We start from the raw sequence: 21,497 nt of genomic DNA, 5'->3' as shown, positions 1-21,497 counted from the left end.
TTTTGACAGAAAAAAGGATTTTAATCTATTATGAAAGATAATAATCATTCTAGGAGATAATAAGAAATTATAAAAGATTACAGGAGTTTTTCGGAAAAGTTATAAAAAATCATAATTGATAATAATTTATTTTAATGTCACGAAAAATGTTATCATTATAATGGATTATAATTCGTTTGAACATCTAAATTTGGCGCTTATAATTAATTATAATTTTGATGAAAGTACAATTATAAGTGTATTATAATTGATTATTTTCTCTTTTTACTGAGTGCTGGTTGCGCCTTAGTTGTCCTAAATTGGCCAAATTGGTCATTTTTTTTACTAAAATGATCCCAATTTAAATTTTTACTATACTTTTTACCGAAGACAACTATACCTTTCAAATGATTTAAACAATCCCGTCAATTTTCTGGATAAAAAGTCGAAATTTGTCTGGAGAAAAGAACAGCCCGAGCACAAATACTCTGTCAGTTTCTTCGAAAGTCGGGAAAAAAATGAGAAAAAGATTACGGAGTACATTTGAAAGAAACCGTATATCAAGCTGGTGCTAAAAACGATTAACTATTTGCTCTTTCCCCAGTCTAATGTAAGGTTACAACTTGAATACTGATTCTCATAAAACTAAATGAGGAATATTTTTCCTCATTTAAATTTTATATTTACTAAAACCGCATTGTTAAAACGCTTAATGATTCACAAAAATTTATAAGCCTGTTTCATAATTTCATAAAAATCATAAAATGATCTACATTTAATAACATTCATTAAAATTTTGCGCTCAGAGAACCAATCTATTGCTGATGATTTAGGAAAATTGAGAGAAAAACACCCCAAGCATACAAATAGAGTCAATTTCATCAAAAGTCAACAAATTAAAAACCTCTTTGAGCACCAACATTCCTTTACTTTCTCCGAAAGTCGGAGCACTCAAATACAGAAAACTCTGAGCGCATCAGAAGTTTGCTCTTGAAGTTTTTAATTCTGTCTGAAAACATGATCATTTGTCACTCCAAAATTCACTATACCGAGGTTATATGAGGATATCGAATTGGATTTTCTCTAACATCCCGGTCATTAGTTTAGGAGGGTTTGTTTCTATAATTGCAAAATAAACAAAAAATGCAGAGGCAATGAGCTTTCTCAGTAGACCTAAGCATTTTACCAAGAAAAACACTGGAAATGTGGAAAGGTGACTGTTTACTTTTTTTTCTCAAAACAAAACACGATTGAAAATTGCAAGAGAGAACAAAAACCAAGTTTTTTTTTGAAATTTTTTTTTGACTTTTAACGAAATTTATTCAAAGTATGAATGTTTTTTTTTGGGGTGAAATCAGACGTTCGCCCGGAGTACATTTATTACACGGTACGCAGTAAACGTTCTTAATTGTGAAGGGTTTGCAAAATTGCACAAAGTTTCTATAAGATTTCTGAAGAGTTCTGAACTGAACATTTTTGTGAAACAATTCTGAGCTGCAGTGTGTGCTGCGAAATCTTACACAAGTCTGACAAATTTTTGCATTCAGAGTTGCAGACTAGAATAGTTTAAAGTCGTGTGAGATTCTTGCGAAGTAGTAAGCCTGCTCGCTTGCTTTTTTCGCTCCAAACTGAACTAAAACTCAAAAACTTTTTAGGGCCAGTTTTTTTGACACTGACAATTTACGAAGCTTTTTTTAACGTTTTTTAACATCGTTCGAATCATAACTGGAACAATTTGAACATGATATATCACTCAACCTAGTCCAAAAATTCTTATTGGCACCTGTTTTGGCATTAATAAACAAAAGATAAGGATAGCAGGTTACTATACTAGTAGCACAGAATGTTCCGACCAAAGTCTTTAAAAATCTACGATGTTTTTTTTCTTCAAATTGTAGTCTTTTCTGCGTCGTGTGATAAAAGGATTTGACGTAAAACTATAGCTTAGGCATATTTGACCGTCATAGTAAACAGACAAACAGGACAATAATTTGTAAAGACATATGAGTAGAAAAAAAAATAAGCTCAAAAAATTCAATACTTTTTGAATTTTTGAGTTTTGAGTTTTTTGAACTTTTGAAGTTTTTGATACCCAAAATGCGTTAAAAACCTCCAAAAACTAAATACACTCGAGTATATTTAAAATTAAGCATAGTTAAGCTATTGTAAAATGCCTAAATAAGCATCAATACGCGTGCTCGCTCGCTTTACTTGCTCGAATTTAGACAAAAAATTTAAATTTTTAAACCGGTTGTTCTCAAAATTATGAAAAATAATTTTTGAAAAATTTTAAAAATCGTTCCTATCACGACTGAAAAGGTGTTAATACGAAAAATCGTTTATTTCTCTGAGTGATTTTTTGTGGTAGCTGATTTTGCGTGGCAAACAAAGAAAGGAAAATAAAAATCTAAAACACAGCCGAATACAAAGGACTCGACCCCATCATCACCCCATTTTTGCACTGTTTCACGGCATCCATTTACGGGTGATCGGTCCGGAAAAGCTTCAATAGGCTTCTTTGGCTTCTATATAGAATAAAAGATGGCTGATTGTATCAAGGCAAACCCCTGAATGTTCGACTGCCTTATTAGTCCCATGGAGATGTGTTCGCTTAAAAAATGATGAAATGTTCAAAAAAAATCTGATTTTTTTTGGAGATCAGCCGCCACACGTTATCTAAAGTGCAAAAACTATGGTTTGCCTAAAGCAAATTGTTAAAAAATCCAAAAAGCATGCCTCTAAGATTTAATAAATCTCTGCTTGCGCGTTAATATCGCGAATGTATAGTCCCAAAATCGCCAAATTGGCGATTTAAAAACCCCCATAACTTTACATGAAACAATCAGAAAAAATTTATTTTTAATTAGAGCTCAGGAAAACAAAACTTTTGGATGATATAAAAAGCAACGTCATAACTGGCTAGCTAAAATGTTGAAAATTGCCTGGATAAAAAAACCAACACGGGCGCAATTTTTTCTTCACTTTCTTCGAATGCCGGAACAATGTTTTTGAAGGCAAGCAGGAAAAATGCAGTTGTTTAGTCAGAGCATTCCAACAAGTGTCAAAAACGTTTTTTGGCCTATTTCTACAAGAACTTGCCTGCGGCGCAAGCAAACTTAATCGAAATAGGGTTTTTCTGGTGTTTTTTGAAAGCTGGGAAACTCGATTTACGAAGTCGATTTACGACCAAACAAAAGACGATCAAAACATTTGAATTTCTGTAAAAATATACCCATCCCCATGGAGCAAGTCCTAGATCTGCCCCTGATCATGGCTCTGAGAGTTGAAATATATGGCTTTTGAAGTAAAATAAATCAGAAGTAGAAGAAAGTTGAAAAATTTGTAGAGTTGAATTGATGAAAAAGTTATTAAAAATTTATTTTCATGCTGTGTGAAGGAACATTTCTAAGTCGAATACGCCTAGGAGTGGGGTTCAAAATATAGTATATGTTGAGTTTGCCCTCCAATTTCAGGCTCACAATAAAAACTGGTAGATCTTGTTTTCTAGTTGGATGTCGGAGAAAAAACTAAACCATATTACTTCTGGTCGAAATCTAAGCAATTTTTGGACTCTCCGATTTTGTCTTATCTCAACTCAATTTGAGAAAAATGCATTTGAAAATCAAATTTTGTTCGTTTCAAATAATTCTTTTGCAGACGTTTTCAGAGTTTTGGTTTCTTTTTTACTTGCACAGCAGCTGGTGGCGTTTAAACGATATATTTTTGCTTCATATCATTGTTTCATATAACTGATCAAAAGATAAACATCGAGCTTATTCTTGCGACTTTGGAAGAAACTGATGGAATGCTTAGGCTCGGGTTGGTTTTGTTCTCCAGACCAGTTTCGATTTTTTAACAAGCCTTTTTTGACGGAGATTTTAAAAATCAGTCAAAATTTATTGTTGTCTTGAGCTCAAATATAAAAATATATTTCACCTGCGATCATTTTACAACTATGAGGGTTTAAAGATTACCAATATGGCCAATTTAGGTCAATTAACGCGCAATATATTTCGCGTTATTAACGCGTAAGCGGAGATTTAACCCATCTTTTTTTCGAACACTGCTTCATAGACCTTAAAAAGCTACGCTGAATCCTGTGTCCTTTTCTTGTATCCTTTTTATTACAACTGTCTTTAAAAAAATGACAAAAATGTTGTGCTCTGGGCAGTTTTTTTTTCTCCAGCCCAATTTCTTTTTTTTAACTAAAATTTTTATTTATTTTTTTCATATCAGTCGAATGGTGTTGTTTCTTGTGTTCAAATTGAAAAGATATTTCACCGGGTTTAAAGATTTCCAATTTATGATGATTAGCGCGCGATATGTTTCGTGTCATTAATGAACGCGTAAGTGGAGATTTTTTCCGTCTTAGAAATCGTTCCAAATTGGACCGAGGCATGCTCTTTGGTCTATTTAGTTTTTGCTATGTGAAAATTATAGCACTTTGTACGTAACATAGCGCGTGGTAGATGATTTTCAAAAGAAACCAATAAAGATTTTGAACTTTTTTCATGTTTTTTCTAGCTTCATCAATTTTTCTAATTTAACTCCATTGAAATTAAACTGCAGTCGGATCATTCAGGGCTTCAACATGATCACTCTGATACGAGCAAACTTGTTTATCGTTGTAGCTTCCATCGTTACTGAAAAGTAAGATTAAGATTTTGGAAGGAATGATATTTGTAAGAATATTTCAACTTGCGCTCATATTGGTTTATGGTTTTCAGCAAAAAGCACGTGACATGCTCAGCTCAAGAATATTTTCTCGAAAAAAGCGCGCGAAAATGTTTTTATTTAGCGGAATTCCATGTGTTTCAAATGAGCTTAAACAACTAAAACTAATGCTGTTTTGGAACAGATGCCGAAAACCTTCCAATTTTTCAGAGTTCTTGCTTCGGTCAGTCATAAATATTGTTTGGATTCCTCGTTACTGATTCAATAGATCCCAGGCATTACTTCATATACTTCAAAACATACTTGAATTCAGAAAACTCTATGCCATAAATAATAAACAGGCCCGCCCAAATTGAATTGGAAATTGAAAGCCAAAGGGGAAAGTGTTTCTCTTGAATAGTCAAATGTGCGGCAATAAATTTTAATTGGATCTCAGTTCTTTTATTGTCAAAAAGAGACACCAAAAGAGGAAAATAGCAGCGAACACGGAAAAACATCCCGAATTGAGGACTGCAACTTAAGAAAAGGCCGACGCGACCCAAATTTGGCAATTCCAGGCCGACGCGACCATTTGGCAATTGAGGACCGGTGTGACTGAAAGAAAAGACTTCGGCGGAGCAATTTAGGAAAAAATGCAGCGGCACGATTTCAGAAAAGACTATAGCGGCGCGACTTACCAAAATAACAAGGTGGTGCGACTTTCGAAAAAACGGACGCCGTGAATTACGAAAAGACTGACGGCGCCATTTAAGAAAAGCCTGACGGCGCGGTTTAAGAAAGACTTAAGCGGTGCAATTTACAAAAAGACTGACGGCGCCATTTAAGAAAAGCCTGACGGCGCGGTTTAAGAAAGACTTAAGCGGTGCAATTTACAAAAAGACTGACGGCGCCATTTAAGAAAAGCCTGACGGCGCGGTTTAAGAAAGACTTAAGCGGTGCAATTTACAAAAAGACTGACGGCGCCATTTAAGAAAAGCCTGACGGCGCGGTTTAAGAAAGACTTAAGCGGTGCAATTTACAAAAAGACTGACGGCGCCATTTAAGAAAAGCCTGACGGCGCGGTTTAAGAAAGACTTAAGCGGTGCAATTTACAAAAAGACTGACGGCGCCATTTAAGAAAAGCCTGACGGCGCGGTTTAAGAAAGACTTAAGCGGTGCAATTTACAAAAAGACTGACGGCGCCATTTAAGAAAAGCCTGACGGCGCGGTTTAAGAAAGACTTAAGCGGTGCAATTTACAAAAAGACTGACGGCGCCATTTAAGAAAAGCCTGACGGCGCGGTTTAAGAAAGACTTAAGCGGTGCAATTTACAAAACGACTGACGGCGCGACTTGCGACAGGCGCGATTTAAGAAAAAACTGACGGTGCGACGTAGGAAAAGACTGACGGTTCGACTTAAGAAAAGGCTGAATACGCGACTTAAAAAAAAGATGTAAGCGGCATGATTTAACAAAAAACTGACGGTGCGACGTAGGAAGAGACTGACGGCTCGACTTATGAAAAGACTTAAGTGGCACAACTTACAACAAAAACTGACGCCGCGACCCAAGAAAAGAAGACCGACGGCGCGACTTTAACTCGTGGTGCGACTGCAAAGTTCAGTCTAAGCACGGTATGCGGCTCGATTTTGTTTTATTTCGCGAACCCGGGGTTTTTAAGTCTGGGACCCGGGGCTCAAGGCACATTGCTATTGGATATACGTACTAGAAGTAAATTGTTAGATGTCTGCTTTTATATAAACAGGGCAAAGCGATGATTTTTCCGACTGGACTTCAACTGGTCTCGAATAGTTTTTATTAAACAAATTGTTAATTTTGGAATTTAACATAATTCGGTCGAAAAAAAACATGTTTTTGCCCAAATGAGTCTCACGAAAAACCGCCCAGAGGAGAAAAATGTTGTTACTTTTCCGAAAACTTTAGCAGCAAGACTCGTATCATATGGTTAAACTCATAATTTCGTTACTGTCTTTGTCTGTTTTCATTCTGATTTATTCTGCTGCAATCAATTAATTTTGATGCCAAACTTCTGAGCTCATTTTGAAGAAAAAGACAGAAAATGGTTGTCGGGGTAGTTTTATCTAGACAAGTTTTCTCTTTTTGACTGACCGTAATGAATGTTCAAAAATAGCTTGTTGTTTTTTCGCAGATCCCTATGAAGGCATTGAGCGTATGAAAATTGTCGATTTACGGGGGGTCCAATTTGGCAAATTCAAAAACAAAAATCCGTGCCCTTCTTTCCTTCAACGCATAGTGCAAGCGATTGCGAACTGAGGCTGCGCAAAAGTAATTCACAATTAAATTGGGGGGGGGGGGGGGGCTCCTTGACGCAAACGCAAACAAACTGTCACCGGAGGAATTTTTTTTTATTTGTTCCAATTTTCGAAGAAAGTGACGGAATATTTGTACTCGTGTTGCTTTTTTTACCTGCCAGTTCAGACGTTTTTTATCATCTGCAGTTATTGAAGTCCTTAGCTCAAATTTAGCAAGATATTTCATCTGCTATCATTTTTAAGAAAGTTATTCTGTGATGGTTTTGAAATTTTCAATATACGTTTTTTGCACTTTAAAAAAAGTGTGAACAAGAAGGTTTTTAAAAAAATAAATGAGACATTTCAAAAAAAAAGTGGTTTGAAAAGTTTATTTTCAGCTTAAAATTTTCATCTTTTTCAAAAATTACCCCATAGACGTTAAAGGGACCTCGTCACCCAATACAAGCAGTCATGTTCAGTTTGTAAGTAGATCATTTCAATTTTGTGCCAGTTTTTGATGAAAAGGACAGTATTTGAGCTTGGGCTGTTTTTTTCTACAGACCATCTTCGATTTTTTAAGTATTAAATTTTTGAAATTTTTTTATACCATTTCAAAAAATTTGGCTGTCTTCAGATCAAAATTGAGTTTTTAAGAACCTTTGATAGTTTTTTTCCGTTAAAATATAGCGACTTAGAGACTGTTAATAAGGAACAATTACCGCGCCAAAATTTTTGTGCTAGTATTACGTAAGTGTGATTTAATCCGGCTGAGAAATTGTTCCGAATTAAATAAGACATGCTATATTGTTTCAAAATATTACTTAACTACATGCTAAAGGTCTCACTTTTTACTTCAAATAGTGTGGGGGACAATTTTGAAACTAGAAAAAAATCAAAATAATTCCCTGTAATTTAGTTCGAAAGTTATTATTCTTTTCTTTTAATTTTAATACTACTCCAAAAACTTAAGAGGCAGTAGCAACATTCAAGGCGTCGTAGTTTTGCCAGGTTACTTGAATTCCCGGGCTTGTATGGATTACTCACAGGGTGATGTGGGAGGTACCAAAGTAATTCCGGCTCTGGGTACTGGAAAAAAAACAGATTTGACGTAGTTACTTTCCTAGTCAGTAGTATGCGATTTCTCATGAAGTTGCATGGTTTGAAGGTTCGTTTTTGAGCCGTTTTTGTAGTTATTGCAATTGAACTATAACTACCAGATAGTTGTTCGGCAATTTCACTTCGCTCATCTAGAGTAGATTTATTTTATAGCGATCTCCGTCGTGCTCAATGCTTTGTTCCATAAATCTTAGTCGTCGTTCGCATTTATCGGAGAAAGTAGCAGTGTTATCTTCGTGGATGCCTGATCCTTCACCTTCCAGAAAATGTGCACTATTTCAGTGCGAGTAGCGTCTTTTTGATCGTATAAGTCAATGAACTTAGTTGAACGTGAGTTTGATCCGGAAATATTAATTTTCTGGTTGAGTGGGTCCGTGGTTGTTCAATCTAGTAGAACTTTGAGAGAGTAAGGGTTGCCTGGAGGACCTTTGCTGATATCTCGCTCCGCAATATTCCAGAGAACATCTTCGCCAAGCAAAATTTGGCTTGTGTTGTTGCCTAGATCAGTAGAGTTGACATGTCCAAGTTGATCGTAGAGTGAGCACGTTCTCTTAATGTTGTTTGCTTCGATGGCGTCAAAATTCAAGCTTTGACTGATTAGACTGACTGCAGAGTGAAACTAAGCTAAGTAGCGTTTTGTGGTCCGATATTTAGCCGGACCAAAGAGGAAGATCTTTTGTCTTTACTGAAAGCACCTCGTACGCTAAGCTGTAGTTGTTGACTTGGCTTACACTGAAGTGTTTCAGCTATTTTGCTGAATATGTATGAGCAGTTGATGCAAATGTCGAGTATGGCGTAGCAATCTAGTTTGATTCCATTGTTAAAAAGTAATACCGGCATAAATTGCAACTGATTTCTGATGTTAATTATGTTTTCGTTTTTTATATTTCTTATATTTTTTTTAAACTTATTTCGAGGACTTGGTTACTGCAGTGCCAAGACGCATGTTATTTTTTGATTATTCCTTTGAAATGGTTTTTTTTGTCGATGTGTAGAGTTGAATGGTGTTTTTTTTCGCAGTTGTTGATGAACATGGCTTGGCCGATCTGCATTCACTAAATCTTTTTTGGCCTAAGCAAATGAAATCAGTTTCTGTTGCTTTACCAGCTCTACTCGTTGATCTATGGGAAGTTTCAAAAAGCCGGACATTTTCCAATATAGTGGGCTTGATTATCTATTGGACATGTTAAAGTTGTTGGCCTTGTCCATATACTTGAAATACTGTCGTAGTTTTGCCTGGACATATAAATTAATTGGTTGGGTCGCTGTCGGATTGTTGTTGCTTCGTTGCTTTTCGATTTCGTCCCGCTTAGTTTGAAATCCAGGATGGTTCTATATCCAACTTCTCGCAAGCTCGCGATTAGTTCTTCAGGTACTGCGTCAAGTTTTGAGCGTATCGTTGTGTAGCACGCAATGTTCGCCGACTTAATTAGTAGACTTCTTGGTAGCTTTGAGCGAGCAAGTCGATTCAGGTTACTTGAAATCTGATCAGCGGTGTATCCGTTGAGCTCGAAGTTGTGGATTAGTTTCCGCAGGAAAGCAGGGTATCTGATAAAGACCTGTGGTTCGTTTAGTATCATTTTGTTAAAATTTTCGAATTCTCTGATGAACGCTGACATCACATATTTTGGTTTACCGTATCTACGCAATAATTCAAGGTTTGCCTGTTTGTACTGAGACGAATTGTTTCCGTAGCTCTCTATTAAGGATTCAGCAATATCAGTACAAATGATTGTAAGTAAGTAATTTTCTCAACCAGGCTTAGAGGTGGGTTGTTGCGTATCGCAGTCTTGAAGAGTTCAAACCAATTGCTCCACTCCATCAATGGGTCGCCGTCAAATTTCTCTAGTTTTATATCCTTAAATTGAATGCTTTCAAACTGCAGTTGATTCCAGTGTTCGGATGATTGGTAATGTGGTTGCTTACTTCTCTTTGTTCATTGCCGAAAAGACTGTTGCGTTTTTGGTCGTGTGATGGTGAGTTACTCCTATGGTGGTTGTTGAAGTTGTTGGCAACGAACTGTTCAGATGTAGTAATAGGACTACTCACAATTGAAGTTGTTAGCATACCATATTGGTCATTGACAGCTGACATCTGGGCCGGATGTGCTAAGTTGTCGTTCCAAATGCGGTTTTCATTAGAAACTGGTTGAGGCGATAAATTTTATTGTAGAGAAGCGCGGAACATGGAAGTACTCAGGTTTGCAGACAGTGAGATTGATCTGAAATCATTTACAGAGGTAGCGGTGACACCGTTTATTGTCTGATTTATAGCTCGGTTAGTTCCCGGTAGAGCTGAGGAGCGTCTAACTCGAAAGTACTCTAGACGTAGGTGAAAGTGAAAGTTGGAAAGTCGGCAGCCGTAGTATTCATGACAATGTTGGCCAATTGTTCAGTAGTGTTTTAGCTTCTTACTGGTACACTGGTTGTTGCAGATGTGCCTTGCACTACGTGTGGGCTGTTTGAACTTGTGGAAATTGAATCATCGTATGTTTGGACCTTTTCGCACTTCCTGACAATGACGAGTAGATTGCACCGTCAGTTTTGTAGCTCTGAAGTAGTGTCGTAGTGAGATGGTACTTTTTTTAAACATGAGAAGTAGCACAGATTTTAGCGCAATTTGACTTTCGAACTATAGCACGAATATGGGTAGAACGTTATTTAAAATTAATTTCTGGTCTAACTATTTGTGGAATGACTATAACTTTTTCAGGTTTAAGCACAAAATTGGTTTGAAGGGGCAAAGAAAAATACTTTCAAAGTAGATTTCGCCTGATTTTTTTGGAAGTTGAGATGTTGATGTTGAGTCCTGGAGGTTTGGAACCTCGGATGTTTTCCTTGAGATTGGCCCATAGTTGGGTCCTGAAATTGTGTCCTGCAAATAGGTCTGGGATTGGCACCTTGAGACGGGGTCCTTGAGACGGCTTCTCAGATTGGGACCTTCAGATTGGGTCCTTGAGATTGGCCCCCGAAGTTGGCTCTTGAGATCGGTTCTTAAAGATGAGCCCTGAGATTGGGAACTTCAGATAGGGTCCTTGAGTTTGGCCCCGAAGTATGGTTCTAAGATCGGGGCCTAAAAATGGGCCCTGAGATTGGGAACTTCAGATAGATACTTCAAAATTTCTAAAAACGTTTTTTTTTGAGCGGAAAACATAAAAGTTTTGGTTGTTTTACATGTTACTAGATGAGAGATGAATCTTTTTGTGCTTTGTGAACTGAACCAATTGGAGTAAAAAGTCACTTTCACAGAGCTCTTATTCATTAACTTTTCCTAAAGGTTAAAATTTCGGACTCTTTATACTTTCTAATGTTGACTATGGTTTGAATTGATTTAATTCGCGCAGATATTTAACCCAACTAAACGTAAATCGTGAAAAGAAACTTACAAAAAGAATTGGGAGAGCATTTTGTTTGTAGTGATATATAAACATGTTTAAAATATTTCATCGGGTAAATATTTCAACACGAAAAACAATTCAGCAACAGATCACGTGGGAAAAAAAAAGAAAAACCAAACTAGAAAAAAAAATTTTGTTAAAATTTTTGAAGATTTTTTGTATGTTTAAACGCGTATAACGCTTTAGCAACAAAGCACGTGCGGAAAAATCAAAATACCAAAGAAAAAAATTTTCTCGTTTTTTTTTTGAAAAATTTCAAAGTTCATATTAATTTAAAAAGCTTTTGAACGACATTAGAGGACAGTCGGAATATCCAGGGAGTTACAAAAAGTAATTGATTTGAATCCACTTAATAAATTCGAACAACTTCTCGTACCTAAAAATCTCTTTGTTTCTGACGAGAAATGCTGAATATGAAATCTGAATAGCCCTATATAGCCAAAAAACAAAAGCTTTACATCTTAGCCAATTGCAAATCTAAAAATAAGATTAAAAAAAACTTTTTTTTTCCGAGCGGAAAACAAAAAAGTTCAGTTTGCTACTAGATGATAAATGATTCATTCCGTGCTAAGGTGTCAGGGGATGTGGTTTAACAATCGAAACGATAAAATTCTAAAAAGGCTTCTCCAAAAACTCTAAAAACGTTTTTTTTTTTCAAAAAAACTTTAAGAATCAAAAAAACGTTAAGTTGTGTAAATTGTTACTAGATGAGAATCGAATCAATTTGTGCTTTGCGAAATGAATCATTCTGAAAAATGAATCACCTTAAAAAGCTCTAATTAATTCAATTTTTCTAAAGTTTAAACTTAGGACTAATTTTTTACCTATTACTGTTGACTATTGTTTGAATTTGGATGACTAGAGCGCATTATTGGGATAACTTGCGCAGATATCTGACCCCAATCAGAAGTAAATTGTGAAAATAACCATACAAAAAGAATTGTCAAAAAAAATTTTTTTGTAGTGATATGTAAACTGGTTTGAAATATTTCAGCACGTAATTATTTTAACACCTAAGACAATTCAGCAACATAGAACGTGGGAAAAAAAGAAAAAGCAAACTAAAAAAATTCTTGTTTTTTTTTGAAATTTTTTGAAAATTTATTTTAATCAGAAAAATTTTGAATGTTACTAGAGGTCAGTCGGAATTTCCAGGGAGTCACAAAAAGTCTATTTTTTTCGAACTCAAGTGAAGTCACTTTTTGAGATCGAACAGCTTATCGTATCCAACAAATTCTTTCTCTCTGTGTTTCTGACAAGAAAGGATTGATATCTAATCTGAGCAGACTAGATAGCCAATAGACAACAGTTTCACATCTTACTAACTGCAAATCCAATTATCCGATCCAAAAAAAAATTTTCTGAGCGGAAAACAAAAGTTTGAGTTGTTACTAGATGAGAAAAGAATCCTTCTATGCTTAGGTGTAAGGGATGAATTAACAAAAATGATAAAGTTCTAAAAGCGTTCTTTACTTGAAGTTCTAATAGATTATTAGAAAAAAATTATTTCAGACGCCTAAACGTGCAGTTACAACGTTAAAAAGTTTGCCTTCATAGGCGCAGTGCTATTGTTCCCCACTTCAAAAGTGACCATATGTTTGTGAGCGCGTCTTTTTTCTTCAACCTGATTTCAATATTTGAAAAAACTAGCTATTTTGATTTTTTCTAAAACATTTGAAAAAAAAATCAATGCTTTGAGATCAATGAATTACACGAGCATTTCATCATTGATCATCTCTTATTAAATTAATGTTGTTGGAAAGTTGCCGTTTTGCGATCTCCATCTCAATCTTGATGTAAAAATTTATGGACCAAACGGTTTAATCAGGCTCAGAAGTCATTCATATCGAATGAAGCGACTTGTTTGGCTTTCAGAATACGTTACTAGACGTACCTCACATATAACAACCCTCAATTCTGTTGTACGTAAATGCGTGATGGGAGTTTGCAAAATCTATGAAAACTATTTCATTTTGAAGTTTTTGAAAAATTATGTTAATCAAAAAGCTTTTGATCGACATTTGAGGACCGTTAGTCACAAAAAGATTGTTTTGTTTTTTCAAACTGAAACGAATCCACTTTTTATTTTAAACAGCTTCCCGTATCCAACAATTTCTTTGTTTCTGACGAGAAATGCTTGATATATACTCTGAGTAGACTGGATAGCCAACAGACAACAGCGCTACATCTTAGACAACTGCAAATCTAGAAGTCAGATTTAAAAAAAACTCTCTTTTCTGAGCGAAAAACATAAAAGTTTAAGTTCATTAGATTGTTACTAGATGAGAAATGAATCATTTTGAGCTTTGTGAAATGAATCAATTCGAGTAAAAGAACACTTTCACAAAGCTCTCTTTCATTAACTTTTCCTAAAAGGTTGAAATTTAGGACTAAATTTATACTTAATGTTGTTGACTATGGTTTGAATTGGGATAACTAGCGCGCATATTGGGATAGTTTGCGAGATACTTAATCCAAATAAAAAAAGTCGTAAAATAACCTTACAAAATGAATTGGGAAAGCATTTTGTTTGTGGTGATATATAAACGAGAGGTTTTTTTTTGAAATTTTTGAAAATTTTCTGTAATAAAAACTTTTTGATCGACATTAGACGACAGTCGGAAAATCGAGGGAGTCACAAAAAGCCTCCTTTTTTTCACACCGATTTGAATCCACTTAATAACTTCGAAAAACGTCTCGTACCTAACAAAATTTTTTGTTTCTGAAGAGAAATATTTGATATGTAATCTGAATAGCCCTATACAGTCAATAGACAAAAGCTCCACATCTTAGACAATTGCAAATCTAAACATCAGAAAGAAAAATATTTTTCTTTCTGAGCGGAAAACAAAAAAAATCAATATGCTACTAAATAGTAAATGATTTTTTGTGTTTAGGTGTCAGGGGATGGTTTAACAATCAAAACGATAAAATTCGAAAAAACTTTTCCAAAAACTCTAAGAACCTTTGTTTCCGAACGGAATTATGAAAATTTAAGTTGTTTATCTTGTAACTAGATGAGAAATGAATCATTTTGTGCTTCGAGAACTGAATCATTGTCAGAAATGAATTACTTTAAAAAGCTCAAATTAATTAATTTGTTTTTAAGGTTAAAGTTAGGACTAACTTTATACCTATAACTAGCGCGCATTATGGTGATAATTCGCGCGGATATTTGACCCGAATAAAAGCAAATCGTTGAAAAAACCTTACAGAAGTAGTTGCAAAAGCTTTTTTTGTAGCGATATATAAACCGGTTTAAAATAATTCAGCGCGTAAGACAATTCAGCAACAAAGGACGTGGGAAAAAAAAGAAAAAGCAAACCAAAAAATTTTTTTTTTTTTTTAAAAACTTTTTGAAAAATTTTTTTAATCAGAAAAGTTTTGAATGTTACTAGAGGACAGTCGGAATATCCAGGGAGTCACAAAAAATCTTTTTTTTTCGACTTCAAGTGAAATTATTTTTGACATCGAACAGCTTATAGTATTCAACAAATTCTTTCTCTCTGTGTTTCTGATGAGAAAGGCTTGATATTTAATCTGAGCAGACTAGATAGCCAATTGACAACAGCTTCACATCTAACCAATTGCAAATCCAATTATCCGATCCACAAAACTTTGTTTCTGAGCGGAAAGCATAAAAGTCTGAGTTGTTACTAGATGAGAAAAGAATCCTTCTATGCTTAGGTGTCAGGGATGATTTAACAAAAACGATAATGGACCAAACGGATTAATCAGGCTCAGAAGTCATTCATATTGAATGAAGCGACTTTTTTGGCTTTCAAAATACGTTACTAGACGCACCTCACATATAACAACTCTCAATTCTGTTTTACGTAAATGCGTGATGGGAGTTTGCAAAATCTATGAAAACTATTTCACTTTTGTAGTTTTTGAAAAATTATGTTAATCAAAAAGCTTTTGATTGACATTAGAGGACCGTTAGTCACAAAAAATTGTTTTGTTTTTTCAAACTGAAACAATTCCACTTTTTTATTTTGAACAGCTTCCCGTATCCAACCATTTCTTTGTTTCTGACGAGAAATGCTTGATATATACTCTGAATAGACTAGATAGCCAACAGACAACAGCGCTGCATCTTAGACAACTGCCAATCTAGAAGTCAGATTAAAAAAAAACTCTCTTTTTTGAGCGGAAAACATAAAAGTTTAAGTTCATTGGATTGTTACTAGATGAGAAATGAATCATTTTGAGCTTTGTGAAATGAATCATTTCGAGTAAAAAAACACTTTCACAAAGCTCTCTTTCATTAACTTTCCTAAAAGGTTGAATTTTAGGACTAAAATTATACTTAATATTGTTGACTATGGTTTGAATTGGGATAACTAGCGCGCATATTGGGAGAGTTCGCGAGATATTTAACCCAATTAAAAATAAGTCGTAAAATAACCTTACAAAAAGAATTGGGAAAGCATTTTGTTTGTAGTGATAAATAAACGAGTTTAAAATATTTCAGCAGGTACTTATTTCAAAACTAAGTAAAATATTTCTGCAACATATGACGTGGTGAAAAAAAAACTAAATTGAAGTTTCTTGTTTTCTTTTTAAATTTTTGAATATTTTTGTTAATAAAATTTTTTTGATCGACATTAAACGACAGTCGGAAAACGCAGGGAGTCACAAAAAGCCTCTTTTTTAAACCAATTTGAATCCACTTAATAACATCGAACAACGTATCGTACCTAACAAATTTTTTTGTGTCTGAAGAGAAATATTTGATATGTAATCTGAATAGCCCTATATAGTCAATAGACAATAGCTCCACATCTTAGCCAATTGCAAATCTAAATATCAGATAGAAAAATATTTTTCTTTCTGAGCGGAAAACAAAAAAATTTAATTTGCTACTTAATGGTAAATGATTCTTTTTGTGCTTAGGTGTCAGGGGATGGTTTAACAATCAAAACGATAAAATTGTAAAAACTTTTCCAAAAACTCTAAAAACGTTTTTTTTTCGAGCGGAAACATGAAACTTGAAGTTGTTTAATTTGTAACTAGATGAGAAATGAATCGAGAACACTTTTTGCTTTGAGAAATGAATCATTTTACGAAATGAATTACTTTAAAAAGCTCAAATTAATTAACTTTTTCTTAAGGTTAAAGTTAGGCCTAACTTTATACCTATTTTATGTTGACTATATTTTGAATTGGGATAACTAGCGCGCATTATTGTGATAATTCGCGCGGATATTTGACCCAATTAAAAGTAAATCGTTAAAAAAAAGCTTACAGAAGTCATTGGAAAAACTGTTTTTTGTAGTGATATATAAACCGGTTTAAAATAATTCAGAACGTAAATATTTCAACACGTAAGACAATTCAGCAACATAGAACGTGGGAAAAAAACCATATTAATAAAAAGTTCTGTGTTTGTTTTGAATTGTTGAAAAATTATTTGAGGACAATCGGAATATCCTGGGTGTCACAAAAATGCCATTTTTTTCGAAATCAAGTGAAGTCACTTTATTACATCGAACAGCCTATCGTATCCACCAACAAATTCATTGTTTCTGACAAGAAATGCTTGTTATCTAATCTGAGTTGACTAGATAGCCTATAGACAACAGCTTGACATCTTAGCCAATTGCAAATCCAAATATCAGATCCAAAATTTTTGCTTTCTGAGAGGAAAATATAAAAGTCAGGGGATGGTTTAACAATCAAAATTAAAAATCTGGATATTTTAATAGTTTTCAAAGCCATCATTTGAAGTCCATTGCTGGTGTTCTTCTTCGTAACTCATTGTTATTGAGAGTGTAAGATGGCAATACAATTATAACTACAAATGTTACACTAACCAATGTTTTTTGATGACTCGCGTTGCAAACAACACTTTTTAGCTGAACTTAACACTTTTTGATATCTATACAATCGTTCCTTTGTTTCGTTATAAACTAAAAAATCTTGAGGTGTTTATGTGTTTTCGAAGCAACATTGACGGATTGTTGAACCTCCTTTTTCAATTAAAACAGTTAGCTCAAGGCTCAAAAGCAGCAAGAGTTTATGTGAACCAAAAACGGTTTAAATTACTTTTAGCTAAGAAAAACAGGCTCGTATTGAGGGGAAGGGGAGTAGAGTAGTTCAATACCTTCATTTTAAAAGGGACCATTTGAACGCTTAAGTATCAGCAACTCAATTCGCTGTCCAAGGATTATGTTTCTGAAAACGGATTTAGCATTGTGCATTCATGAACTCTTGAATTCGCTCATTTTGAGAGTTCTATTGTGCAGCAAATAAAAGATCCTTTCTTAGTGTTTCGCTCTGTTTAGGCGGCTCTCCTGGTCTGAGTCAGCAGCTCATAATCCGCATGGCTAAACTGCCAAAAATAATTTCAAAAGTGGTTGAAAATAGGTATTGGCCTAACTTATCAAAAATTTAATTGCGGTTATGTGACTTTTGCCTAATCTATTTTTTTGGCGTTTGGGAAGAGCTCAGAAATCCTCAATCAGCCACTGATACCCATAGCTTATACTTTCTGTTTCTGCCATTGTTTTCGGGTTTAAAGGGCTGAAAAAATGCAGAAAAAACTGTCCTCGAAATATGATTAAATCTGAATATCCATCTGTCATCCAAAAGTTGTGCTCTGAGTTAAAATTTCGATATAGGTGAATTTTGCGCCAGACATTTAACTGGCTTCCTTCATTCAAGCCATTGCAAGCCACTCTGGCGTGGCAATGCCAAAAAAAAGTGAAGTATGAGAATGTGGTCACTCACTGATGACATAGCCGGCGTTGTTGATAAGAATGTCAATAGGAGGATTATCTGAAACAGAAAATCCAAATTCAAAAATTTGAGGCCAGTGCTTGATCGGATGTCTATGTTTTCTGAAACGGATAAATTGACCGTAAAAAGGAGCACAGTTATAATAAAAAAATCTTTTTCATTATGAGGCCATGGCATCCATTATTTTCAGACTGTATAAGAAAATGGCGGGATTGGTTAATTACTCGATCAATAATTTGACACTAATCACTCGCCTCTGAAGACCTTCTGCATGACACTCTGCAATTCGGGTAGCTTAGACACGTCGCACTTGTAGAACACGGCAGTGGTGTGAGAGTGTTCGGAGGTGGACAGATCTCGGATGAAGCTGAGAGTGGCGTCCCTGGATACTCCCAGGATGATGACCCTGGAGAGACGCAGTTTGGCCATGCGAATTATGAGCTGCTGACCAAGGCCACGAGAGCCGCCTATAAAAAGCATAAACACTACTTTTTCGGATGAAATCATCATGAAATAAACATTGGGTTCTTTTGTTGACTTTTTCATGAACTCAAAAGTGCCAACGGTTTCATTCGTGGGAAACACTCATTCGTCCAAAAATTAGCAATCTATTCATTTCAAGAATCAAAAATTATTGCCTTGATAGTTTTCGTTTGGGCACATTGTAGAACTTTTTTATATCATTCAAGAGGTATTGTTGTCCTGAGCTGAAATTTGCAAAGATCATCAAAAATTGATCATTTTTCGTAGAAGTACGGGGATTTAAGAGTTGGCTTTTTAGCCAATTTGGGATAATTAATGCGCGATATATTTAGCGCTATTAACGCGTAAGCGGAGATTTATTCCGCCTTAAAAATTGTTTCAAATTGGTTGAAGGAAGCTTTTTTGCCGTTATTGATCTGTTACTAGGAGGGAACGCTATCACTTTGTACTTTATATGGCGTGCGGGGTGATGAATATCCCAAAAACTCTCAAACTTAAAAAATAAAACATTTTAATTATTACATAGAACATCAGAGCAGTGTTGTTTTAATTGACAATTTTGACAAATAACTGTTACATTATGAAAGAAGCTCTGAGTTTAAGAATAAGCAACCACTAATTGCAAGGACAAAACACTAAAGGTTCTTGTTCAATGGTTACTTTTTCTACCATGTTGGTTCCATACTGTAAATCCTGTGAGGGTTGTGACTACGGCAACAAACAAATAGATTTGCCATTCCAGAGTCGGAATGTCAATGACTTTAATCTCCCTTTACTGCTCGTTCATTTTGCTCTAAAAATCTTTTTACATTATTTTACATTATAGATTTATATCTGCACCTTGTTAGTGAGATCAGTTTAAGTTGTGATTGTTGTTAATCGATTTTGCAAAAGCGTTTTATTAGTTTCGGATATTTTAAAGAGTCGCTCACCCTAGAGCTACTCTCGTCAAAAAATTAGTCCATGTCTTAAGCGTGGTGTAGCGCGCGTGGTGAAGCCGGCTATAGAGCATGCTCAGGACGTCTTTTACTGGTGGGTTGGGCCAGGTGGGAGCGTAAATTTACCGTCTGTTTGAGCAAAGTATTTTTTCGTGTTCAACCCTTTTTTTTATCAGGCGTTTTTCTCTTCCTGTTCTTTGGTCATGTCCTTTTTTCAAAAACAGGTTGTTGTGATTTGTGCGGTTTTTTTTTAGTAATTTTATGTTTCAAGTGGTTTTAATGAAACTTTAAAGGGGTTCTAAAGGAATAATTTATCCAGTTTTTGTCGGTGTTTAATCTAGTTTGGGTACCATGAGACTTTCTCATACATGCGGTTCGTTTTGTGGCATAAGTATGCTACATTGGTTACTTTTAGCTAATTTTTAATTCCATTCAACCGCGTTAAAGGAAAGTTTGGAATACGTGAAAGCAAGTTAGAGCTCTTATCAGTTAATTTGTTGGGCATGAAATTCAGATTTTAAAGAACTCTACGGTGGCGAGTTACTCGAATTGGGCGAAAAGAGTGCAGGAGATGTGGGCAAGCGAGTTTAGAAAAACTAATTTTATTAATAGAATCACACATAAGGTTAGTAACAATAATTTATTTTTCATTATCAATTTTACCACTTTGTACTGTGAATTTACAACATTGTTATTAATTTCTCGCCATGTTATTAAACTTATTTCACTGATATAGCTTATGACACATAACTAAATTATTAAATTGAAAGTTAAATAGAATTTGATTTTTCTTTTTGTTTTTATTTTGTTCTTTTTTAGAGGAATGACTGGTGCAATCTAAAAAAGGCGAAGCAAACATGTAAAAATGGCGAGTGTTTTATTTAGTTGTATTAGTGATAACTTGTATTCAAAATTACGAAGGCTATCGGTTGGGAAAAAAACCATGGCCGAAAGTAGTTTTGATAGAGTCGGAGGTTGATAAAAGCTTAGCAAGCACGCGAACTACGGTTTCAGTGCGTAAGATTGGCAAATGAAGCTCAAGGGCGCGGATGATATTGACTTCTTTGGTGACTGCGGTAATTTCATAGTTAGAGTTTTGGATGAAATTGTATAAAATTGGACGATTCAAATTATGAATATTTTCTAAGAGGGCGGTTTCAACGGTTGGATGAACTCATGCTTGGATAATGATGGGGCGGGAGTCTTCAAGCGGGAAGTTGTTAGTGAGGGGGCGAAAGATGGACATTCGTCTTACGGGGTCGTGGTTACGGAAGATGTCGTGAAGCTTGGTTGCTTTTATGCAATATGTGAAATTTAGAGTGTAAGGTGATGTATATTTAGAGTTAAAAAACATGAAGAGGTAGTGGGGGTTACGGGATTGTGAACTGTGAAAGATAGTATCGTTCGATGAAAACTTAGTAAATGTAAGTGTGTTACAATTTAGTTTCCAATATAAATTCATGAGAACAGTTAAGATGGGAAGATCTCGTTCTTTCGGTGTTACAAAAAGTTAAAGGTTAGCGCAAAGTGATCAAAATTACGGAAAAATGGTTCGGAAACTTTTGTATTCTTTTTGCGTGGTCTATGGTATGATTTTTTTGGTGCTATCAAGGTGAAAACTGTATTAGGTATTGAAGAAAAGTTTTTCAGTTAGTTTTGAATTTAAATTAGGGCCAGTGTCATTTGGTGAGTCTTCCACATATTGGACGACAGCATGATTCTGTTGAATAATAGACCATCATTTAGCGTTTTGTGCAAAGAACCGGTTAAGTGTTTGATTTAAACCTATATTTGAGACCTGAATTAGGTGGAGTGCGTTAGTTAATTGGTTAATAATTGAGTCGCAGAGTTCATCGTCGTCTGCATTTTTTCTGAGGGGTACTTTTAGATGGTTAGTGAAGTTATAATTTGATAT

At 35.0% G+C, this 21,497-nt stretch overlaps 2 protein-coding genes across 3 annotated transcripts in view; one reads left to right on the top strand and one right to left on the bottom strand.

Annotated features, from left to right (window-relative positions):
* The window catches only part of LOC134842554 (choline transporter-like protein 2), a 546,776-nt gene that overhangs the window by 276,932 nt on the left and 248,347 nt on the right, over positions 1-21,497 (top strand). The window contains exon 1 of one of the 2 annotated variants that reach the window (XM_063858948.1): positions 13,155-13,164. The exons of the other annotated variant lie outside the window; for it this stretch is intronic. The gene's annotated coding sequence lies outside the window, so the exon portion shown is untranslated. Of the gene's footprint in view, positions 1-13,154; positions 13,165-21,497 lie in introns of those variants that run through there. 2 annotated transcript variants of the gene reach the window in all.
* Positions 1-21,497, bottom strand: part of LOC134841724 (short-chain dehydrogenase/reductase 3-like) — a 53,034-nt gene that overhangs the window by 18,184 nt on the left and 13,353 nt on the right. Inside the window, exons 2-3 of the mRNA XM_063857758.1 lie at positions 18,416-18,628; positions 18,153-18,200 (exon numbers count right to left, since the gene is read on the bottom strand). Of these exons, the coding sequence (XP_063713828.1) occupies positions 18,153-18,200; positions 18,416-18,628 (261 nt within the window). The remainder of the gene's footprint in view (positions 1-18,152; positions 18,201-18,415; positions 18,629-21,497) is intronic.

Source organism: Symsagittifera roscoffensis, chromosome 3, assembly GCF_963678635.1.
Source record: "Symsagittifera roscoffensis chromosome 3, txSymRosc1.1, whole genome shotgun sequence".
Classification (NCBI taxonomy): domain Eukaryota; kingdom Metazoa; phylum Xenacoelomorpha; order Acoela; family Convolutidae; genus Symsagittifera; species Symsagittifera roscoffensis.
This window is presented reverse-complemented; position numbering and strand designations above follow the sequence as displayed.